Source organism: Manacus candei, unplaced genomic scaffold (genome assembly GCF_025592945.1).
Source record: "Manacus candei isolate 608988 ecotype Guabito, Panama unplaced genomic scaffold, ASM2559294v1 h1tg000076l, whole genome shotgun sequence".
Taxonomy (NCBI): Eukaryota; Metazoa; Chordata; class Aves; order Passeriformes; family Pipridae; genus Manacus; species Manacus candei.
The window spans coordinates 9516677-9539372 of record NW_026138124.1 but is presented as its reverse complement, the minus strand read 5'-3'; the positions used below and the strand labels follow the sequence as shown (position 1 = coordinate 9539372).

The 22696-nt window shown below is 48.1% G+C and overlaps 1 protein-coding gene across 8 annotated transcripts in view; it reads left to right on the top strand.

Moving 5' to 3' along the window:
- Nucleotides 1-22179, top strand: part of BCAS3 (BCAS3 microtubule associated cell migration factor) — a 314510-nt gene extending 292331 nt beyond the window's left edge. For 3 of the 8 annotated variants that reach the window (XM_051809391.1, XM_051809390.1, XM_051809397.1), the window contains 3 exons: nt 671-838; nt 6256-6321; nt 21296-22179. In XM_051809391.1, coding sequence (XP_051665351.1) covers nt 671-838; nt 6256-6321; nt 21296-21444 — 383 coding nt within the window. In that variant the 3' untranslated portion in view covers nt 21445-22179. Of the gene's footprint in view, nt 1-670; nt 886-6255; nt 6322-21295 lie in introns of all 8 variants that reach the window. The other 5 variants (XM_051809393.1, XM_051809392.1, XM_051809395.1 and 2 more) reach the window with 4 other exon arrangements.
- Nucleotides 22180-22696: the final 517 nt, after the last annotated feature.

The window sequence follows — 22696 nt, the reverse complement described above, 5'->3', positions numbered from 1 at the left end:
TGTGAGGTAGGAAGGGGGGAAAGGATCTCAGCAGCAGCCCAGTGAAAGACAAATCAACTTTAAAAGTAATTTCTTGTTGTCTAACATATACTTAAAAACATATGTATGTTTTTTAACATTGCATGTCATTCATGTTTTGTTACTGTGCTGCTCTCATGACTCTCTCTCACTGCTGTGAGACCGGAATTGGGTCTGTATTTTTAATTTAACCTTTTTGTTTGGTCAAAGCTGGTCAGTAGTACTTAGGGCTCTATCTAATCCTGCTGTGCTGGTAACACCAAGACAAATCAACTTGAAAAATAATTTCTAGATGTCTAACATATACTTAAAAGTGCATTTTTTTTAACATTACACACCATTCCCATTTGCATTATTGTGCTGCTTTTGTGACTCTCGCTGGTGCGAGACCAGAAGTGGGTCTGTATTTTAATTTTATTTTAATTTCGTTTACAACTGCTTGGTCTCGGCTGGTCAGTATTTAAGGCTCTGCTGTGCTGGTAGCACCAACACTCACAACCAAGTTACCAAAATTACCTTTTCCCGGCCTCCAGACGCGAAAAGGGGCTTCGTTCTTTCCCTCGCGCGGGAGGAGGTTGGTCCCGGCGTGCCCCAAACGTGTCCCAAACGTGTCCCAAACATGTCCCAAACATGTCCTGTTTGTGTGTTGCAGGTGCCTTCGACCGGAGCGTGACCTTGCTGGAGGTGTGCGGGAGCTGGCCCGAGAACTTCGGTCTGCGCCACATGTCCTCCATGGAGCACACGGAGGAGGGCCTGCGGGAGCGCCTGGCCGACGCGATGTGCGAATCCCCCAGCAGGGACATGGTGGGATCAGGAACAGGTACAAAGAAGAGGTGTGATCAGAGATCACGTACATCTCACCCAATGGTGATTTTTGTTTTTTAATTTCTTTTTATTTATTTATTTATTTATTTTAAGTTTTGCTTTTCTTTTTCTCTGTGCGTTCTCTCTCTCTCTCTCTCTCTCTCTCTCTCTCTCTCACTGATTAACTTTTGGGCGGGGGATATCTCAGTGCGAGCGAGGTCATTCATAGAAGGGAATTAGTGATACCTCCCATAAACACAGTCTGAGAAGCCTTAAATAACTTGAAGAAAAATACTGGCACATGAAGCCCTTTATCATAAGGGCTCTCCTCCCTCTCCTGCCAGCTCAGGAGCACCCAAGTTTCTCTGCAGATTGCTGCCCTTGCCCACCCTGCTCCAAACAATGTCATAATCACACATATCCTCATTTTGTGTCCTGAATAGAGCCGCTGGTTCTGTAATCCAAATTAATCCATCTTCATCAGTGTCCATTATATTGATAAATTATATCATCTGTTTAAGTAAATGGAATGGCACGTCAGAGATTATGCTGTCAGGAGGGGCCCCGTGGTAGGAGATGCTCAGAAATTAAAACGCAGCTATTGCGGTTTTATTGTCTCCATTAATTTTGACTTGTTCTAAAAAACACCTCTAGTAAAAACACCCAACAGTTATGGTGGCTCCTGACATCAGCTGCCAGCTCGCTTGTTGCTCTTCTGGCAGCTTGCCTGGGAAAGAAAAAGAGGAGGAACTCTGGCAGAAAGGTGTGGGAATGCCAACCCCTGGACCTTTCAGGAAGGCTGTGTAAGGCAGGAGTTGTCTCTTCCTTTTGCTTTTGCCCTCATGTGTTGCTGAGAGTCTTGTGCTGCTCTGAGCTCTTCCTGCTCCTCCAGAAGGCTCAGGGTCTCTCCCACCAGGGCTCCTCCCCTGCTTTGCAGGTGGGTCACCTTTGGGCACATACAGCAGGTACAAAAACTGCATCTGCCTCCCACAGTCTGCAGGAGGAGGATTCAGAGCAGAATTTAAGCCCTTTTAACCCAACTGGTCACCTTTCCAACTGTCTCTCCTCTGATTTCCATCTTGGGAAAAATGAAGTCAAAGGATTTGGTTTAAGATTTGGTATTAACAGAAAGAGTTGGTTGAAGACTAAGTGTGGGTCTCTTAGAGATCTGGTGCAAATCCTCACCAGTTTGTTGCCTTGGATGAGGCATTTCACGTGTCCATGACTCCAGAGCTCCATCACTGCAGTGAGGATAGAGGTGCCTCACGGTGCTGGTGTGGAGTTTAATCAGCTCGTGTCTGTAAAGGCCTTGGAAGGTGGAAAAAACAGGCTGTGAAAATAGAGAAAGTCACATATTTCATCACTTACTGACCCACACTGTGATCAGTGTGAACTTTGGGAGGGTATCCACTGCTGATAACGGGTCAGCACCCCTCAGGCTGTGGATGGTAGGGGAAAGGTGAGGGGAATACCTTCTCTGAAAGCTGAAGCCTTCCAGACATGCCAAGCTAAGGTGACTGACTGCCCTGGAGACTTCACAGTGTATTATATTGTAAACCAAGAGCTTTGTCAGAGGCAGAGCCCTGTATTTTCCTTCCATTTCCACCAAGCCCAGCTGATGGCAGTGAGAGCCAACTTCTCTGGCAAAGGCTGAGGCTCACAGCACTGCAGGTGTAAAGGCAGAAAGGAGCTGTTTGCAGGGATGCCATCACTGAGCTAAAATTCATCCAGAGAGATTTCTCCCTGCTTTTACTCCAGACACATAAATCTTCCTAATGAGTGCAAGGTGGGTGCCAACTCAGAGCAGCAAATGTACGTGGCAGTAATGAGTAACGTGAGCACTGACCCAGCTCACCCCATCCCACCACCCTCCTCTTGCTCTCATTAACACTCTGTGTTTTCCTGCCTGTTGTGGGATTCTCTCTACCACTAACATACTTTATTCTCAGGATCTGGGCATGTGGTGACTCAGAGCAGCAGAGAAAACCTGGTGATAAGGCGGTGAACTCCCATGCCCTTTCCACTTCCATCCCCTGACAGCTCTTGAGCTGCTCCTCTTACCAGACAGACATAAAAAGTTCTCTCCTGCTCAGATGGTACCTGGAGAGCTGCACTTGCCGAGGGAGTCGACTGGCACTGGCTGCCAGCACCATTCCTCAGGCTGGGAGCACAGGGAAGGGCTCATCTGTCTGCTGCTTAATAAATGGGGGAAGATAAGTGTGGAGCTACATTACCCTGGCTTCAAAGAAGAGGCGTCTTTGTTGCCTCGTAACAAGTAGGAGAGTTTTCACTTTCCCCAAAGCACTTACATCGTACCCAGCCTCAGCTGAACTGGTTTAGCTTTGAAAACATGCAGTTTTCTTCCTTGGTTTCTCTGCTGCCCACTCACTGCAGCGAAAGGACAGCAAACAGTTCAGCAGAAAAGGACACACTGAAGGTTTACTTGTTGGTAGTTGATTTTTATGTTGGTGCTGCTTCCAAAACCAGTGGTTATATTTCTGCATTGGACTCAGAATTGTGGAAGTTATAGTCTTCCTTCTAATAATCCTAAAATGGCTTATTTTAACTTGCTCATGCCTTTATGTTGTGCATACTGCAACCCCTGTTTGTGCTCCTTGGATTCGCTTCAGTCCTTAAATAGATTTTGCAGAGATTTAACAGAACTTGCAAAGTCCTACTCGAGCTGCAGCACGAGTTAATGAACATTTCTAACTCGGAATGTTGAGATATGGAGCACATGCAGTGCACAGGTCCACTGTGTGGACAAAAAATGGGCAGTAGGGTGGACAGTGAGACTTTGTCAAGTGCTCAACTGGCCCTGACATGCACTTAATGGCAAGAGATAAATAGATTCTTTTAATGCCTTAACTGTTAGGGCATAGCTGACACGTAGATTTATTTAGTAGTCAGGGCTGATGTGCTGCAGGAGTGAGGAGGAAGCATGTGCTTGTGGTGCACAGACCTAAGGGGGGGTAGATACTCACAGGGTCTTTGATACCTGCCCCCTTGCACTGCAGAGCAGGAATGGCAACACTAACCCTGGGTCCTGGCTACTGGCAGAGGCAGAAATGACCCAAAGATTGGTCATTCCAGAAACATCAAACTGGAGGATGCTAAAAACATGAGGGATAATCTGGCATTTGCAGGGAAGGGGAATTAGATGGGTCTTTCCCACCTCCAACTCCAGCTGGTTGCCAAGGGCTGTTGGACAGTGGATGGGAGAAGAACCAGGTCTGGAAAATGACCCCCCAAAAATCTCCTTTCCTCGTGACCTAAATGATAACTCCAGTCATCCAGCTAGTTGACTTGATTGGGAAACCAGCTTTTCTCCTTGTTATCCAATTATCCAGACGACCCATGTCTATCTTAAGTGGAGTCTGCTGTACATAAGCTGTCAGCCCAGATACACATTTAATTCCAAAGAGGGCGTAAATTGGCAAAGATGCAAAAAGATGTTTTTGCTGTTTCTGTCAAACTCTCACTGACAAAAAAAAAAAATTAGGTCTACTCCCAAATGTTAGTGGTCAGTGCCCTCTTTTGCTTGCAAGGCTTTGTTTTCAAGCAGCTACAATATTTACATTTGCAGTGCAGTTTCTGAGTGTGTGCTGGAACTTCACAGTGCATTCCCCCCAAAAAAAAAAAAAAAAGATTTATGTGATTTATGAAACTGTGCTTTCAGGAGACAAATATCTCTGACAGCATTCCACTTCAGCTGGACATGCAGAAATTGCCAGCCCAGGCTAGAAATCTTTCCCTCCAAAAATACAATTTAGTAATCAGTAAATCCTCTGATTCACCTATTCCTTCAGCAAGTACGTTTTTCAAGCTTTCAGATGTATTTTAGTGATTTCTAGGCTTAATATTTAAAATTAGTCTATCACAGGGGACCAAACCATTACAGTCTGAGCAACGGGATAGTTTGTTTTTTTTAAATATATATTTCTTCCAAAACTCCTGCAAAACTCCAAGCCCGTGGGAAGCCCCGTGGCACAGCGGTGAGTTGCACCTCTGGCCCTCGGAGGAAACCATCTGGATTCCTTCCAAACGTCATGAGCAAACTCATAATGCGATGAAGGAAGCTCATATGTTGAAGCAAACTCTTTAACCTGATTAATGGGATGTAAGTAAGTGGAGCTAATTAGACGTGCTGTTAGGGAACAGCCCGTAGGAAACCCAGGATCGGTGTTCCGGGCAGTTGGGATCCTGGTCCTCGGCCAAAGCTGTGTGGTTACACCAACCTGAGCCTAACTCGGGTCTGGACACCTTTGAGATTTGCAGGGGGATGATTTGGAGATCTTTCTGTGAAATCTGGGGCTTGGAGAGGTGAAGTCACACGTTTCCTGGTGTGCCTGGATGAGGTGGGAAGCGGAGGGAGGAGAGCGAGCCAGTGACTCCTGTGCAAGGAACATCCTTCCTGGGGATTTTTTCCAAAGATAACTGTGGTCACAAGCTCTGTTCAAAGATCAGCAGCCACCTGAGCATAGATGTATCTGTACATTTAATTTCAGGAATAGGATTAGCCCTTTATAGAGTAAGAGCTTCCATTGGTACCTTCCCCTCTCTCTGTCTCTCCCTCCTTTCATTCTTTCCTTCCTCTTCCTTTTAATTTACCCAAGACAGTTTTCCCCTTCTCTCTCCTCAGCTGGTCCTAATCCTAACTCAGACATGGGCTGTAGGAACACAGAGCAGTGGATTTTCCCTCTGTGGAGCATTTCTGCCAAGAGATTTCTGCACAGGTTCAGTGCAAAACCAGCTCGGGCAGCAAACCCACTGGTGGATCAAATAACATCCATGCTAAAAGCAGCCTTTGAGCTTTCAGAATATTCATCCCAGGGTCAGAGATTAAATTACCCCCTCAAATAAGTCGAAGAGCTCAGTGCAGTTCTTCCTGCAAAAGGTTTATTTGGATGGGCCTCGTTTGAAAGGAAGGAAAATTCTGTCTCTTTAGGAGCCACAACTTTTGAAGTGCTGGGCAAGAGGAGCATTGGCCTTGCACACATTTTGGGACATGGAGCACTTCAGCCTGGGCTTCTTGCTCTCTCCTGCCCAAGGGTGTCCCGGAGCAGTCCCATCCCACAGCCCCTCCAGGGCTAACAGGAGCATTTTTCATTTCCCTGCAATTTCCCAGGTCTCCAAATCCATCTTGCCACCGGCCCTGGGAGTTTTTAGTGGAAGTTCTTCCAGGTCATACATTATTTAAGGGGGAGGGGGATGTCAATGCTGATACCATGAATGTTTCTGGTGTGAAATTAAGTTCATTACTGTTTGTAGAAAAATTCTAAAGGGAGCACTGAAACCACAAGACAACTCTGACTTTTCTGCCATTTGATAACAAGTTGCTTATTATCAATTGTGGTGTGGGGAGATTCCTTTTCTTTTTCTTCTTATTAAATCAAGGCATTTTCTTTAAGAAATATTTTATTTTTGATACAGACACAGCCGGTGAAGTAGCAGTAAAAAACATCACCACAAAGAGGCACATGGCTTTGAAATGTTTTGGTATGTAACACAACTGTATTGTTATCAGGTCTTAACTTTTGCACAAAGAATATTGTTTTTTCCTTGTTCTAAAAAGCAAACCCTCTCTCAGCTTTCCAAGGGCTACACGTACCTAACGTGGCCGTAGGGGGACAAACCCCCAAAAAAAAAAATATCAAAGTGTCTCAAGTCATTTCACAAATAACATTGTTCTGTTTCTCTCCTTAAACGAACAAGAGTTTCTTTGATTTATTTTTTTTTTTTTTAAGTCAAATTTAGGATTCTGCTGTTCAGAGCAGAGAGGTCACAAGGCCCTAATGTATTTAGCATTGACTGCCCTCTCTTGTAGTGCGTCTATTAGTCAGTAATTTGATTTGTACCTATTCATTTGCAGTCCCTGCAGGAGCTCTGAGCTGGCCCCAAGTATAATTGGTGCTGTCTCTATTTTTACATCATTAGATTAGCCCCGACTCCTGGCCACTTGTTGTCTGCGCTTGTCTGTCCATTTATACAACCTAATGTAACACAAAATTCATTACTGATCACATTACTTTCAACTCTGAAGCCAGCTTTGTGATAAACATTTTGTTAACCCTTTCCTGCCAGCGCACAGACCTGGGGGATAAATGCACTTTTCCCTTTGCAGAAAAATCGATATCATAATAAAACAAAGTGCAGTCACATTTCTGGATTTGTCATTCCTCCCGGAGAGAGAAATGGGGAGGAACATATAGGAGATGACTAAATGGTGTCTGCATCCAGGCATCCACACTGCTCTGGATGCAATGAGCTCAGCAGTGTCCTTTCTACTGGAATATAAAGAAGTGACACGAGATAGGGCCAGCACTCAATTTAAAACTTAATTCCTTACTCATTGTTCTGCAAGTGTTTTAGCTCTTCTGGTCAGGCTGTAATCAGGTTATGACATTATTGGAACTGGACATTTTCCTTCCAGTGCTTTGTCTCAAAGTGGTGAGCAGAGACACAGTTCCCTTTCTCCTTAGAGATTTGTTATTGTTGTTGGGGTTTGTTTTGGTTTGCTTTGGGTTGTTGTTTTTCCTCCTAATGATGAAGCAAATTAACTGCAATACTCCAGAATTTCACAGGAAAATTTAAAGCTCTGTCCTGTCTCGCTTGGCTTTGCTCACATTTGACTGTCTGTTGAGTCCCTCCTAAAGCATTAAGCTGTTTGCATCCCTGAGGCTTCTGCTGTTAATTCCAGGGGGAACAAGAGGAGAGCCACGGTAGGTATTCCCACGGGGAATTCCCAGCTCCACATGCAGCATCCTGCCCATGAGGTGATGCCTGCTAATCCAAAGAAATATATTTGGGCACACGCAGAAGCTGTTGATTTTTTAACAAGTTTTCTAAATTCATGTTCTGTTTGCACAGCTTGGCTTGGAAATCTGTTATTTTGAGTTTTCTAAATATTTAGAAATGTTTCTCAGTGTTTATTAAATCTTCCCTTTAAAAGTCTGAGGCCTGAAGTCTGCCCCACACCGAGTGGTCCCACACTGAGCAGGGGGCAGGAGACTACAGGGTTTTTCCATCTCTAATCTCTATAATTACCTTGTCATTCCTTTTAGGATTCTTTGCATGGTATTTTTATGTAGAATACGACTTATGGCAAGCATATCTCTCTTAGTAAGTACAAGAGCCCTCGTCTCCCAGCATTTGAACCAGAACTGGTATTTTTACAGCTGTTTTGTGAACCAAAACTTGTTGCAGCTGCTGAGGTGGTGGCAGAATAAAGACAAGACAGTTCCTGTCCCTCCTCCCGAGCCCAGCAGCCCCAGAGAGCTGTTTGGTATTTGCTGATTTTTGGGGTGTGCAGCACAGGCCATCACAAAGCTCTCATAAACTATGCATTGCCCTCTCCGGGGGAGATGGGAGAGGAGGCTGTGGAATGGAAACCCATTTGTGCAATAAATTGTTAAGCAGTCAAACTGTTAAATGAACACTTATTAGGGAGGTAGGACAAAGCATGAGTCACCAAACAGCAAAATACACATTAACACAGCAAAACCCCCGGCAGTAAATGGAAGGTCAAGAGCCAAAACAATGCAAATGTTCTGGTGTGAGCCAACCCTCTGGCCCTGCAGCCTCCAGTGCTCTCAGCCCCTCTCCCACAGCAGGATCCAAACCTCCTGCTTTGGCAGCAGCAGGCACAGGTCCTTTGGTGAGCCCCCAAAGTGCCACCTCTGCCATCTCCAGGTCCTTCTCCCACCCCTCTGGATGCTGTGTGGTTTCATGTTGTTGTGCTGCAGTTTGCAGCCCTGCCCTCACCTCTCATCACCCCTTTCTCTGGCAGAAGATCAGGCAAATAATAACCTGATTTTTGCCATAATCCTGCCTTGCTATCCATGGTGGAGTCTGAGGATATCAGGCCTTGGCTGATGGTGGTGTTGGCTGTCTGATGCTTGTAGGGTGTCTTAGGGGATGTGGTCAGGCAGAAGGAGAGAGGGATAGGGAAAAGGAGAAACAAACCCAAAGGGGATTTTGGCTGGGGGAGGATCTCACTGATCAGTGGGGAAGGAGACTCCCTGGAGCATCCCTGTGGGACCAGATCCAGTGGCTGCCCCCAGAGGAAGCAGGGTTGTGGCCAGGTCCCTGGCAATGCTGGGAATGCTTAGTTCTCCTTGAAGTATATATCCTAATTTGTGGTATGAAAAGATTAGCTTCCCTTCCATTCCTAGCCTGCTGTCTCCCCACCATGGATAATACATAAAACAGTAGACTTTTATTCATTAACATTTATGGGAAAATGTTAATATTAAACTGTAAGTGAAAAGCCCCATCTTATTGAATTCTTCTGCTGTGTTATTGGGAGCCTAATTTCATTTTGCATTTAAATAAAAACCAGATGACGTTCAGGACAGTCAGGGAAGCATTCTGTAAGTGAGAATTTATCTTACAATCTGGGTAAACAATGTCTCATCATTTAACAGTTATTATAAATAATGGCTTTTTAAGCACTTTGCTGGGAGTTCATATTGGCTCCACACGGGTTGCACTGAGGGAGAGAGAATTTCAGTGACATCTTCCAGGCATCCGGTGAGGAGGAATCATATCCTGAGCTCACTTCTCAAGCTGCAGCAGTTTTCATCCTCCTCTGGTTATTATTGCTCAATATTGTGTGACCAGAAATGCTAAGAGAAAGAAAAAAAAATGACAAATTGGTTGGAAGCATTTTGGAAATGAATAAACTATCTATGCTGCTGCCCCCACAAAAGGGGAAGGTGTTTTGGGGCCCTGCAGAGGTTCATGCAGGTGGTTGAACCTCCAAAGGGACATTCTTCCTGTAAAAATGGGGCTGTGTAAAAGTTGTACCTTCACAGAGAACGAAAAGGATGTTGAGGCAAAACATGAAGACAAAAAGATCCTAAACCAGCTGCTTTTTTTCTTTGTGTTTCTGGTGATGCCCTGTGCAACGACATCAGTGGTGGCTTCATGCTTGAGAATGTGTGAGCTAAGTTAGAAAAAAGAGTAAAAACTCCTAAAAAAATGTAAATAGCTTTTCCCCCACTCCTGTTGCTTCTATTCTGCCTTTAATTCCTGTCTCTTCAGGTGAGGTGATGGTGCTTTGGTGCTCTCTGGCTTTGCTCCTTGTTCCTCAGACATCACAACCTTGGAGATTCCTCCAAGGCATTTCCCACCACGGGCAGGGAGCAGCTTCCCCACAGTCTGTCCTGCATCCTGGGGAGGAAGGAATTAGTTTTCCATGCAGATGGAAGCAGGTGGTGAGGGGATGAATTTTAGAAGCAACTATCCACTGTTGTGAAAAGACACCAAATTTGAGAGGGCCTGATGTGGCTGGTGGTTCACTTCTGGACACTCCACTGTAATATGGCTGTTCCAGGACATAAACTGTTTACTGCCCTTTTCCATGTGACTCATTTTATCCCATTTTCCAAAAAGACCCCCAGAGCTAAAATACCATCTTCTTTTATTTATTTATTTCTGGTATTTATTTGTTATTCCCTTGGTCAGTGACTTTCTCAGTAACTGCCCAACCCATGAACTCTGTGTTTACACCAAAAGCTGATGGTGTTGTGAAAGACAAAGGGTCAGTATCACTTCTCTGGCTGTTTCTAAAGATGTTTTTCTGGGAAGGCTGCGGGCAGGAAGGTGCTGGCAGGGTCAGCAGCCAGGACCTGCCCTGTTGCCTCTGTTCCAGCTCCAACTTGGTGTCATGGCATGGGAGCAAGGAGCCAGGAGTGGCTGGGAATGGAAAGCACAGGCAGAGCCCTGATGTCAGGTAGAAATGACATTTGGAGTCCTAATCAAGGGGCAAATTAACTTCACAGCCTTCCTCCCTCATCTGCAGCCGTGGAGGCAGCAGTGGGAGGGGAACTGTACAGGGACAGATCCCTAACCTGAGATTTGGGGGTGCTTTCTTGCCTCCACTCAGGGCTACTTTTATCCAAACCCTTAAAAAAATCTTTTTATTATATTATGCCAGGATTGTGTTGTCTCCTCCTTGGTTTATCTTTTGGAAACGTGGCTGGTCACCCATCAAAATGTGAGCAAAAAGTCTGCAGAGGAGCACAACATGAGGAGCAGGTACTTATGTGAACTTCACTGCCAGATGCCCAAGTGCAAGGCAGGATCTGCCCAGCCTGAGATGACTTAAATGGCCTTTTCTGTGGGATGTGACCAGAGGAATGCCTTGGTTTGCCATCAGGGCTTTCAGGTTTCACACAGGGTTACCTTCCACCACGTGCTCCTCCAGCAGCTGCAGCTCATCCACACCTTTGTAGGAGTGTAACTACAAAGATGAGGCGTAATAGAATCAGTACTCAGAACAGTTTTTAAAATATGACTTTTAAAAAAACAAAAACGTCCAGTTTACTATTTCCAGCTGCCTTCTGGCTTCAGGAGCACAAATGGGAGCTGCTGTGTTGAACAGCTCCATTAACAAAGGGCCAAATTAAGCTTCAGATGTCATTTTTATCGAGGCCCTTTCCTATTTATGTCTAACATCAGAATTTGGAGCTGTATAAATAAGAGAGAGTGTATTAAGAGCCTCAAGCAATCCTTCAAGGGAGAGAGCCCACGAGGTTGGCCTGTTGTTTTTTCCAGGCTGGGTTAATACTCAGCCAAGGTAAAGCTGTGATTTTAAGGGGCCGAGCTGTGAGTGCTTCTTAAAATTAGGGCTGTGCATAGAAAACTGGTCTGTTTGAAGCAGCCACGTCCACGTAATCTTTAAAAGAATTGACTAGATAGACTAAATAAGTTGCATTAGGATTACTTGGATGGGTTTGGAGTTTCTCAGTGACACTAAACTAGCTCTGGGGAAACAAGAGGAGGAGGGCTCTGCTCCTCAGATCTCCACCTGGGCTCTCCCCATTTGAGAGCCTTGAACTGTTTAGATGAGCAGGCAAGGCTGTGGTGACATCATTTCGTGAGCTTCAACAAAATTCTTCTGATTTGGACCAGCTGAGCATCTGCTTCCCCCAGACTTTTAACTTTTCCTTTGAATCAAACCCAAATTCCAGTCTGGTCTAGCTTCCTCCTCAGCATCACTCTGCACCAGGGGAACAGCCCAGAGCCTCTCACTGGCCCAAAAGGCCACTTTGTGTCAGAAGTACTAGAAGTTGTGCCAGAATTACTTTGCTTTGTAATATTATACTTTTCAAATGAGCTTGGCAATGTGTTTGTGTCAGGAGCACAGAGTGCACGCACGCAAGATGCACTGAGCACAGGAGTTGTGCTCCTCTGGCTTGCCTTGCCTTCCCACCTGAGGATTTTTAAGGAGGGCCCCTGACTGAGGTAGAGTCACAGAGAGGAAAAAATTGGGTCTTTGCTGTGAAAGAAACTGCAATTTGGAGGGTCAGGTCTGAAATGCCCCATGCAGCGTGTTGGCGAGCACCGCCCAGACCCTGAGCTGACCACCAGGTTTGTGGGTTTGACCTTCAGGCAGCTTTTCCTTACCCAGCCTTTTTGTTGGGACTGCTTGGCCAAGCCCAAGGAGGAGAAGGAGCCCCCCAGCACTCCCCAAGTGCTCCTGGCCATCACACTTCTGGCTGCAGCCTCCTCTGGGACAGGACCCCTCCCATCCCGAGACCTTGAGTGGCTCCAGCTCTGGTGGGATGCTCAGATCCACACGTGGGGTCCACACCTGCTCTGGATAGAAGCCTGGTGTTTCAGGAATAGGAGCATTGCCTCCAGAACTCCTGAGTAAGATCCCAAGAGTCCAGCGGGTGCAGGACACGGAGCTGGTAGGTGTCATAAACACACATTTTACTTTGAATTTGTAATTTCCTTTGTGGAGTCGAGGCTGACAGAGGGGTCAGTGTTGAGCAATCCGAGGCACTCCCATAACCCTGGGAATGAGAGACCAAACCCAGGAATTTTAATGCAGTGTTTTCTCTGCAAATGCTTTTGGTCTGATATACACAGATGTGCTGCTTGCGTAACTGAAGATGCAAGAGAGTTCTGCCTAAATACATTAAAAAACTTGCCTACACAGTGGCTCACACAGGAAAGCATGTATTACATACAGAACATCTTACAGGATTTTATAGTAGCAACATAGTGAAACTTTCAGGATGGGGCAGGAGAGAATTCCTTTAAACCCAAACAACCACAGTTGCGTATTCATTTAAAAACCTCCTCTGGAAATGTTGTATAAGGCTTGCAGGATGTGATGGGCTACAGAAATTGTTTTCTACAAGCATTTGACTGTCATAGCTTTTGAAATTTCACATGCTGACTAAAATCAGCAGCTCATCCTTCTGAAGTGCCATTTATATAGGAAAACATCCTAAACCTTTTTACAAAAACATGCAGCTCTAGGAAACTCGAGATTATTTTTTAAAAGCACTGGAGTCACTGTGAAAGTGCCTATCGTGAAGAATATTCTCCCTCTAAATGCCAGTCCTTTATCTGGTGCACTTTTGACCTTCCATAAAATGCTCAGAGTCAAGTCTGGCAAGATGCCAAAGTCTTGGGTCTCTCCTACTCCGTGGGCTTGAGTCGTGTGGAGCTTCTTGGATTCTCTTTTTAAAGGGGTAAACAAGCTGCTTGCCTTTTTTTTTTTTTCTCAGTAGACAGAATTCTTCAGAAGTTCATGCATGAAAATGTTCTGTCCTTATCTCCCCCATCTCTTTGTGCCTGAAGTAGACCCAGACGTTCCTGTAAGTTCAGGTGTCCTCCCCGTTTTGTAAGTGTTAAGTTGTTTGGCATCTCCGCAGTGAAATCAGGCACTAGAAATGAGATTTGGGGTCTCAGAGGGGCTCAGATGTTCAGAAGGCTCAGTCTTCATTTCCCTGGTTCTCTCCTGCCTCCTGTACATCCTCATCTCCTTGCTGGATCCTGCCACCTTTGTTCCAAGATGCCAAGTTTCATCTCCAAGTGCACAGCATGAGCCAACTCTGTGTGGATTCAGCATTGGAGTTATTGTAAGGTAGTTTGACAGTAACTAATATTTTACATAGGCCACTGAATCCTGATTTCACAGAAGTTGTTCAGGCAGTGTTTTCCAGTCTTCTTTATTTGAAAATTTAATGGATGTGCTTTTGTGGCACCTCGACATCTTTCAGGTTGTGGGAATCAATTTTCAGTGTTCTAATGCCATAGTTTTAATTTTTTTTTTTTAATTTTCTCTTTTGAATAGAGTTTAAAATCTCTTTTTCTCAAACTGCTGGTTTAAAAAGAAGGAAAGTGAAACATTTCTTTGGAGAAGGTCATCACAGCCACCCAAAGTATCACAGTAAATCTGTTCCCACAGCTGCCTGTGCTGGGTGCTGGAGTGCAGGCAAACAGGCACAAGGCTTGGGGCAGGGAGCAGCTTTGATTGACTTCTAAACATTATCATAATGTATAAAACTGGGAACTGACTTTCTGCCTGTGCTCCCTTTGGAAAGGGAGCAGTACAAAAATACGTTTGCCCAGAAATTTCAACCATCTCAAATTAAAAGGAAACTAAGAGCCTTAATGAGAACTCGGTGCTTTTGTTTCACTGTGATTTAATATTAACGATTTTTGTTTATCCCAATACCCAAAAGTGCAGGTTCCCCCGGGGGTGTGGTGCCCTCCTCTGCCCTCCCCAGGGCCGGAGCCGCTGGCAGGGCTGGAGCCAGTTCCGCAGGTCCTTGCTCGGAGCAGCCGCCAAGGGTGGTGGAGATGGATTATAATTAGAGCTCCCTCGTTAGCATAATTGCATTTCATTAAAAAAAAATGGGAATACTCAAGAAAAACCTCCCAACAGCAGCAGCAATAATGCAATTTCCAAGCATCCCAGTATTTCTGCATCCCGGTTTGGTTTCTGACCGCACGTCAGCTTTGGAGCTCTTCTCCACCTTGGACGGCACCGTGCACGTCCCAGGCAGCAGCACTGGTTCCCCTGGGCACCACTTATGATGCTCTTAGTGAATTTGCATGCAGAAATAGAGCCAAAAGCATCCAGCAGAGTTTGGGATGTTGTCTAAATACTGAAAGATGGAGATTTTCCGTGTACAAGCACCGTGTCTACCGTGTCCAGGGCCAGTGTGAGCTCCTCCGGGGGAGCACATCCCGCTCCCTTCGGCAGCAATCAGGAAAATTAAAATGTTTAACTAAGCCATTCACTGGGGAGCGTTGTGTAAATTACAGTTTAAGAGATCCTCAAGACTTCCATTGTGTTGATACAAATTGCCTTTTAGCGTTCCCTTTATATAGGACCCTTTTGAGTGAGAATCCAGATGGCAGAAGCTACATAATTATTATTCATTACAGTTAATAAGTAACACTCAGAAGCCCCAGTCGGTTCTGCAAGTCCCCCGTGATGGGCACTGTGTGAATGTAAGGGTGAAAAAATAGTCCTTGTTGCAGAAAATGTCGGGATTTCAGTTAAAGACAAGGAGGGGTGAAGGGCCCTTATGTGTGCCTGCCCCAGAGCACCGACCAGGCTGTCATTCCCAGAGCTCTGTCTGCAGGGAATCTCCTCACTTCTCCTCCAGAGGAAGGGAATTGTCTTTGGTTTTAAAATGAGGCTCGAACTTTGTCCCTTTAGCCGTTTGTTCAAAACTGCTTGTGTGGCTGGGGAGAGGTGGGTTTAGTGAGCAGCACCTTGTTTCTGGCCCCCACCGCTGGAAAATGCCTGTCTTGCATCCTGATTTCAGGAAGGGGCCGAGTCCATTCCCGCGTTTGCGGCCCCTCAGCGCACGGCAGAGCCCGGGAAGTTCCCCAAAACAATTGCTGTGAATGACAGAAATGAAATCGAGGAGATTCGAGCTCTGCTGGCCATTACCCCGCTTCCTGCATTCCTACTTGTTAATTGTCTAATTCCTAACGAGTCTTCGGGCGTCTGATGGACTTTCTGATGCGTGCTCACTCCGGCGCTTCCTTCCCTCCCCTCCCTGGCCTCATCCCTCGCCAGAGACCTTGTTCCTTTAAAAATGCCATCCTTAAAAATCAGAAATACTCAGCCCAGCAAAAGGAAAAGGGAACTTGACATTAGTTGAGCTTGAAAGGCTTGGTGCTGTGAAAAGTGACTGACGTGTGAAAAGAGGCTACAATTAGTTCTTTCCCCGAGCACTCTCCCATTCAGTCCAGGGTCACTCCTTCAGCGAGCTGCGGCTCTGAGGGTAATGTGTTGTGACAGTTTGAGATGATGAAGAATAATTCTTGTATTCAGAGTTGCTGCCGCTTCCCCGCTGCCCTGACACATCAGGCTGCTGTCATTGTATCAGTTATCCCGGCCGGGCTCTGCCGGAGCCTGGGCAGCCCCTCCGTAGGTAAGGAGGAAAGGGTCAGCTCTTCCAGCAAATGATTTGGGAGGATATTTTGAAACTGTGCTTAACAGGGGAAAGCAAACAGAGAGAGAGAAAGGAAAAACCATTAGGAGAAATAATGCACCGGAGAGGAGATTTTTGAGTAGACATAAAGGAGATACCAGGGCTTTGAGAGGGCCACTGCAGGAGAGCACGGATAAGGAAGGCAGCATAATTTATGAGTGTTCCGGGCAAAAGAGGGCTTATATAGATTTTCTACAGGCATCAAATTAATGCACCCCAGAAAATTATTTCACATTTAAGCTTGGCAGGGCTTTGTACCTTTCTGGATTTGTCAGAGTCCTTTGACAGTCCCTGGAGCTTTCTGGAATTGAGGGTGCAGCCGCCTGGCTGGACAGGGAATGGCACTGCTGCCCCAGGCCTGCAGACCCCGGGCTGTCCCCTGAGCAGCTCCTCCTGCTCTTCCTCCTCCCCTCCACCTTGGCAGCCAGCTCAGGCAGCAGAACAAGGGACAGGACAGTCTGGCCACAGCGTGGCTGTCGGGAATATCAGCAGCAAGCAATGTTTCCTGGGAGGTTTCATTTTCAGTCTCTCCTGGACCACCATCCACCCCGCGGGAGGGCCGTGCCGGTGCCGGGCTGCGGGCAGGCCTGCAGGCAGCGCTGCCAGGCAGGGAGCACCAGCATCTGCTTGCAGCTCCTTCCATGCCCCATTGCTCTCCAAATGTTCCCACAGCCCTGGAGCGTGGTGTGGGGCCGTGGGATGGGGTGGCTCCCCTGGGGTGGGGTGGGCACCCCGGCTGGCCACTGGCTGTGCCACCTTCCCTCCCCACACCGGCAGCCACGAGGAGTTTTGCTGCTGCCGCCTCCGCCGCGGCAGAGAGCGCGTGTGCCCTGAAAATCCCCGTTACCCTGGGACCCTGGGTGATGCCAGCGGTGCCCATTACTGTTACTGTCAAAAGCGCAGGCAGGGCTGTTCCCAGCTCCCCTGAAGTGACTTTCTCCTCATGGCTTCAGCAGATGTTCCAGCTCCTTCGTCTCTTTTCCCTTTTTTTAAATTTTTTTTTTAGGGCAGTCAGGACTTTGTGAGTCGTTTCCTCCGGGGACATGGGCAGGTTTTAGTATTTACGTTTCCAGTATTAGCATTTATTTGTATTTGTGTTTGTTTTTCACGGGCTTCTGAAAGCCTCAGGGAGCCATTTATGGGGCCAAAATAATGCAAGTGCTGGTCTTCTCACAGTATTTCATTTCCTTGATGGTGGAAATGCTACGAGAAGAGCAGGTCTCATGTTATTTTGACCCCATAAAGAGCTCCCAGAGGCCCCTTTCTTCCTTCTCCCACCCACTCCCCCCCAAATCAAATATTTAGGTTTCTGCAAAGCCTGACTTCTCAACCCTGGTTATCTTGCTTCAGCAGAAGCAAATTGCAGTTATTACAAAATAGCCAGAGAGTCTATAAGGCCGAATGGGTTTTATATGATGCACAATTTGTTGGCTACTGTACAAGTTCATTAAAGTGTATCATAAGAGGTTGTTTTACTGGTACATTTAAGGAAGTTAATACATCTCGACAGTATATGCATGGGGGAATGCAGATACAATAACCCTCAGACATGCTGGGGCCAAGTCCATTCCTGGCGTAACTCCACTGGAGTAAACGAAATCACTTGCTGGGCAGCCATGTCCTGCTCTGCTGGCACGGTGCTGAGCCCTGATCCTGCTGCCCTGGGCTCTGCTGCCCCTCAGCCCCATCCTTCCATGAGGGGATCCTTGGGTTTGCTTCTGTTTTGTGTTTTCCAGCAGCGTGTTCCCAGCACAGAGGGCATCAGTGGTCTGACTGGTTGTGTGATGGGTCTTCTTGAGGTCTGGGAGGTATTTCAGTCCCTTTCAGCTGTGCCATGAGGCTTGGCTGTTCCATCCCAGGGTGCTGCTTTTTGTTTTAGGGACTGGCTTCTCCTGGTACCCACAGCCCCACTACACCGTGGTGGCTCTTCTGCACTTGTTGGGTCTCTCCGGGCATTGGATCTATCAGAAATCATCCTCCAGTTTGTAGTCCGTAATAGGAGGGTTGTCCCCATGTCATGGAGCCATTCCCAGCCTTGTCTGAGCTTCCCATGGGAATGGTATCAATGTCCCTCTGCCATGCCCTGGTCTGCTGGAAGGGCTGGGGGAAAGAATAATATTAAGTATTGGGATTTTTTAAATTTTCTTGTTTATTAATGAAGCAGGCCGATTTAGGGGCACGCAGGCAAACGTGCTGACGGGGATGCAGGGGGTCAGACGTGCGGGCAGGTAGTCCCTGGTGACCATGTAAAGGCTAATTGCCCCCCTGGCGTGACCCCGCCGTGCTCGAGCGCCGGGCGAGGGTGAGGGCAAGAGCCCAATTTCCTGAGCACGGCGGTGTCTCCGCGGCAGCGCTCGGCACTTTTACAGGGCTTCCTTGGGTATCAAAATACACTGCTCGTCTGCCTCGCTGGCTAATGAGTTCCAGAGTTTGCAGTGCCGGGCTGTTTGAGAGCGCCCGGACTCGTATTCCGTGGGGAATGCGAGGATGTCCCATCCACAGCGCTTGGGGTGGCAGCTCAGAGGTGGGAGCTGCTTGGGTCTTAGCCCGGCACTCTCTGAACCCAGAGGGGGACAGAGGGCTGGACGTCATCCCCTCCAGTTCCTCCTGTCCCCCTGCACCTTCCATACCCTCTGTTTTGTCCCTCCCTGTCAGAATTGTCAGGTTTTCCTGCCTGGCAGCAGCAAGGGCAGCTCAGGGCTGCCGCACTCGGGGCTGTGGGACACAGCTGGGATGGGACCCCGTCCAGGCCCTGCGCCCACCCGCTCTGTCTCCCCCTGATTTTTGATCCAGGCTTTTTCCCTGGCTGGCATCAGTCTCTGCAGTGCCACCCCCTGGCAGGCCCCCGCAGAGGTGACAAGCACTGTCGGCTGCAGAAATCCTGCAGACCCCAGAAAAGCCCGAATTCCCCCAAATCCCATCCCGGCAGGGTGTGCGGTCCCACACAGGGCACCGAGGGACAGGCAGGACACGGTGTGGGCACAGACAGGCAGGACCTCGGCCCCAAGGAGCAGGAACAGCCACGCAGGATCCACAGGGGAACAAATGCTCCTCGCTCTGTCCCTCTCCCTTCTTCAGCCACGGTTACTGGAAACACATTTGCCCGAAAATCAATTATAGCTTGAAGAGAGAGCAGAGTCCCCCCACGAGGAGCCACGCCGGGTTTGGGGGAGCCCAGCGCCCCGAGCTCTGACGTGGGATGTCTAACCAAAGCCAGCTGTGTGCTGAGGGAGATAAAAGCCCCAAATCAGACAGGATAAGCACGGCATTAGTGTGGGATACGCCACTCAGTTCTGATTTAAATTACTGGTTTTACTTCCTGAACTCATGGGAGAGTAAGGATGTGAGGAGAATGAAGAGGTTTAGACAGGGACATTCCTTCACCCAGTACTGCTGAGGCATGGTGGTGAACACAGCCCAGGTCGTGCTCACTGCTGCTCCCAGGGTGACCAGCTTCCTGCTGATTTGTTTCCCTTGTATCCTGGGCAGATTATCTCCATCACAGGTTACCTTGGGGATGAGGGATTAAATCCCACAGCCCTCACTGCTAGGTGTGTGCTTGCCTGGCTACTGCCCTGCAGTGCTCAGGTGGTGAGGGGAGCAGGGCAGTGTCCGAGGATGCTGGGGTGGGAAGGTGGGATGCTTTTTGGTTTGGGGAAGAACTGACTTTTTGCTTTGCCTTGCACTATATGTATAGATCTATCCTTATCACATAGTCTCACTGAAGCAAAAGGACTGCCAGGGTGTTCACAGGAGGTAAAATATCCCAGGTGAGGCAGTGGAAGTTGTGGAGCTGCAGGAATATTTTGCAGAGAGCAGAGAGGGCACTGCTCCTCCAGCTCCACCAGCTCCTTTGCATCCCAGCCAAGCAAAACTCGGGATGCAGGGACAGGGAAAGCTGCCTGTCTCCTCCAGGAGTTCAACCCTGTGCCTTATAGGGAACCATAGAATGGATAGCATGGGAAGAGACTTTAAAGCTCATCCAGTTCCACCCCCCTGCCATGTTCAGGGACACCTTCCACTATCCCAGCCTGGCCTTGGACACTTCCAGGGATCCAGGGGCAGCCACAGCTTCTCTGGGCAACCTGTGCCAGCCCCTCCCCACCCTCACAGGGAAGGATTTCTTCCTGATATCCAGCCTAAATGTACTCTGTTTCAATTTAAAGCCATTCCTCCTTGTCCTGTCCCTCCATGCCCTTGTGAAAAGTCCCTCTCCAGCTCTCTTGGAGCCCCTTCAGGTGTTCTTTCCCCCTTGGCAGCAGAGGAATTATTTGAAGCTCCTGTCCCTGTCCCAGCCCGGGCTGCGCAGACGGAAGTCGCAACCCGCCGGAATATTTCTTGTCCCCTGTCACCGCGTGTCTGGGAGAGGATTCCTGTGGTGGATGTGGGCTCTGCCTAATCTCACCCTGCCTGCCACTGCTGAGTGCTGCCGGGGGGACGCTGCCCAGCAGCGCTGCTGCCGCCGGGGCCACCGCTGGGTTCAAGTGGCTCACAGAGAGGCCACGGCTGGAAACGACGCTCTGCACACACAGAAATCCTCCTGTTCCGAGATTAGGGAGCAGGAAAGGCTTTGGGAGGTCAGAGAGGGGAGATGTCTGGGTGTGTGTGACCAAGAGAGGGAGAGCCACAGCCAGGCTGCTTTCTCCTTTGTTTTGAGGCACAGCTCAGGAAGGGGGATATTTTCTCTATGCCTTGAAAAAGCAGAGTTACTGACATCCTTTTGGGTAGGATAACAGGGTGTGGGAAGTCCCTGGTGTTCCCAAGGTGGAGAATGGCAGTGGTTAGGCACTGTTGGTACACACCATCAGTAAGCAGTGCTGCTGCCAGTGCCCCTTCCCACATGGCTGGGAGGGAAGATGTTCCATCATCTACCACTGTTCTCTTTGTGCCCTGCTCAGTTCTGCCGTGAGCATCCCCACTGTCAAGTCCTGACATGTCATGACTCAGCAGCCTGGACCCCAGGGAAGGGGCTGCTCTGCCAGGCAGCAGGTAATGCCTCCCTCCAGCTCCTCTTAGGCTCAGGTGAGCCATGAACCCAGCAGGGAAGTAGAACCAGGAGCTGGCATCCCCTGGGAGTGATTCCCAGATCACCCCAGAAAAGAAAGATGATGAGCAAACCTTGGAGCAGTGAGGGATTTGTCAGTTAAGAGCCTGTCTAACGGCACTCTGGGTTTGTCCCAAACACTAACCAGGCCCTGCTCTCTCTCCCCTTGCAGAGCTTCAGCGAGAGGGAAGCATAGAGACGCTGAGTAACAGCTCTGGCTCCACCAGCGGCAGCATCCCGCGCAACTTCGACGGCTACCGGTCCCCCCTCCCGACTAACGAAAACCAGCCCCTCAGCCTGTTCCCCACGGGATTCCCCTAAATTAGCCGAACATCCAAGGAGAGATCCAGACAGGGTAACGAGCCGCCTCTCCGCCTAAACAATCCCGCTGTGTCCGTCACCTGCCGGCTCCCGCGGCGCTGGATGGTTCTCGTTACCCTGATGAATATTGACGACTCTCAGACCTTCCTGAAACTGTACTCACGAAATCTTGACTCTGTGTCCCTGTGCAATATGAAGAGGCTCCGTCTTCAAATCCTGACAGCCCTGTGGCTTCTTTTCTCGCTGTCTTCAGGGAAGAGGTTGGGTGAGGAGAGATATTTCTAAGCCATTTTTGGGTCAGGCGCGCGGTCCCACGGCCGCTCTCTGCTTTCTTCGTGTTGAGAGATGAATTTCCGTAACTCAGAGGAGCTCTCGCCGTTCGTGCAAGTGCCGAGCATTAATGGATGAACTGGAGAGACTGGAAACTGGAGGACTTGGTGTGGACAGGGTTGATAATGTTGTTCCTTCCTCGTCGCGTCTCCTTGCTGCCCTCCTTCCCCTCTGACGCTCACCGATGCCAGGAGTATTACAAATGGAAATGTTTCTTTTCTGTTCTTTGGAAGGATTCTCTCTATTGCTCCGGTTTTCTTCTAGTCATGTATTTTAGAAACGTACTTAATTGACTAAACTGCAGTCACAGATTTCTCATATTTGGTTATAAAAGTTGTTCATTGGAACTCAGATATCTGTCCAGAAATGCATGTGTCATTGAATAAATCTAAGTTAAACAAGAAACTGCTTAAATGGCAATGTTCATGGAGTGTTACTGGGCTGACTGTGGGCTTTGTGTATCTCCCTGGACCAGACTCTGGGCATATTTGCTAACTCAAGGGCTTTAATTAAAGCCATCAGTGGTTGTTAGGCAGCCAGTCTAGCTTGGGTTTGCCTCCCCACTCCCTCATCCCTGTGTGTGAGGGATATTAAAAGTAAGGGATATTAAAAATAAGGGATATTAAACCCAAGATATTTAGGTGGTGCCTTGGCACCTCTGATAACCAACACCCATCTCTTGGGGGTGTCTGAGCCCAGCTCCAGCTCCTCATCTTGGCTGGGGCCCTTCTTCTTTGTCCCACTGATTTCTGTGGGACAAGGACCAGGTGCTGGGAGCACCCACCTCCACCCGTTCAGTTGTGGGATCACGGACCAGGGGCTTTGCAGAGCTGTGTAACAGCCTGAACCTCCGTGCCCTTCGGAACATGCACAGTCGAAACCAGCCCCGCATAACTCTGCTGATAAAACAGTCCTGGGCTCA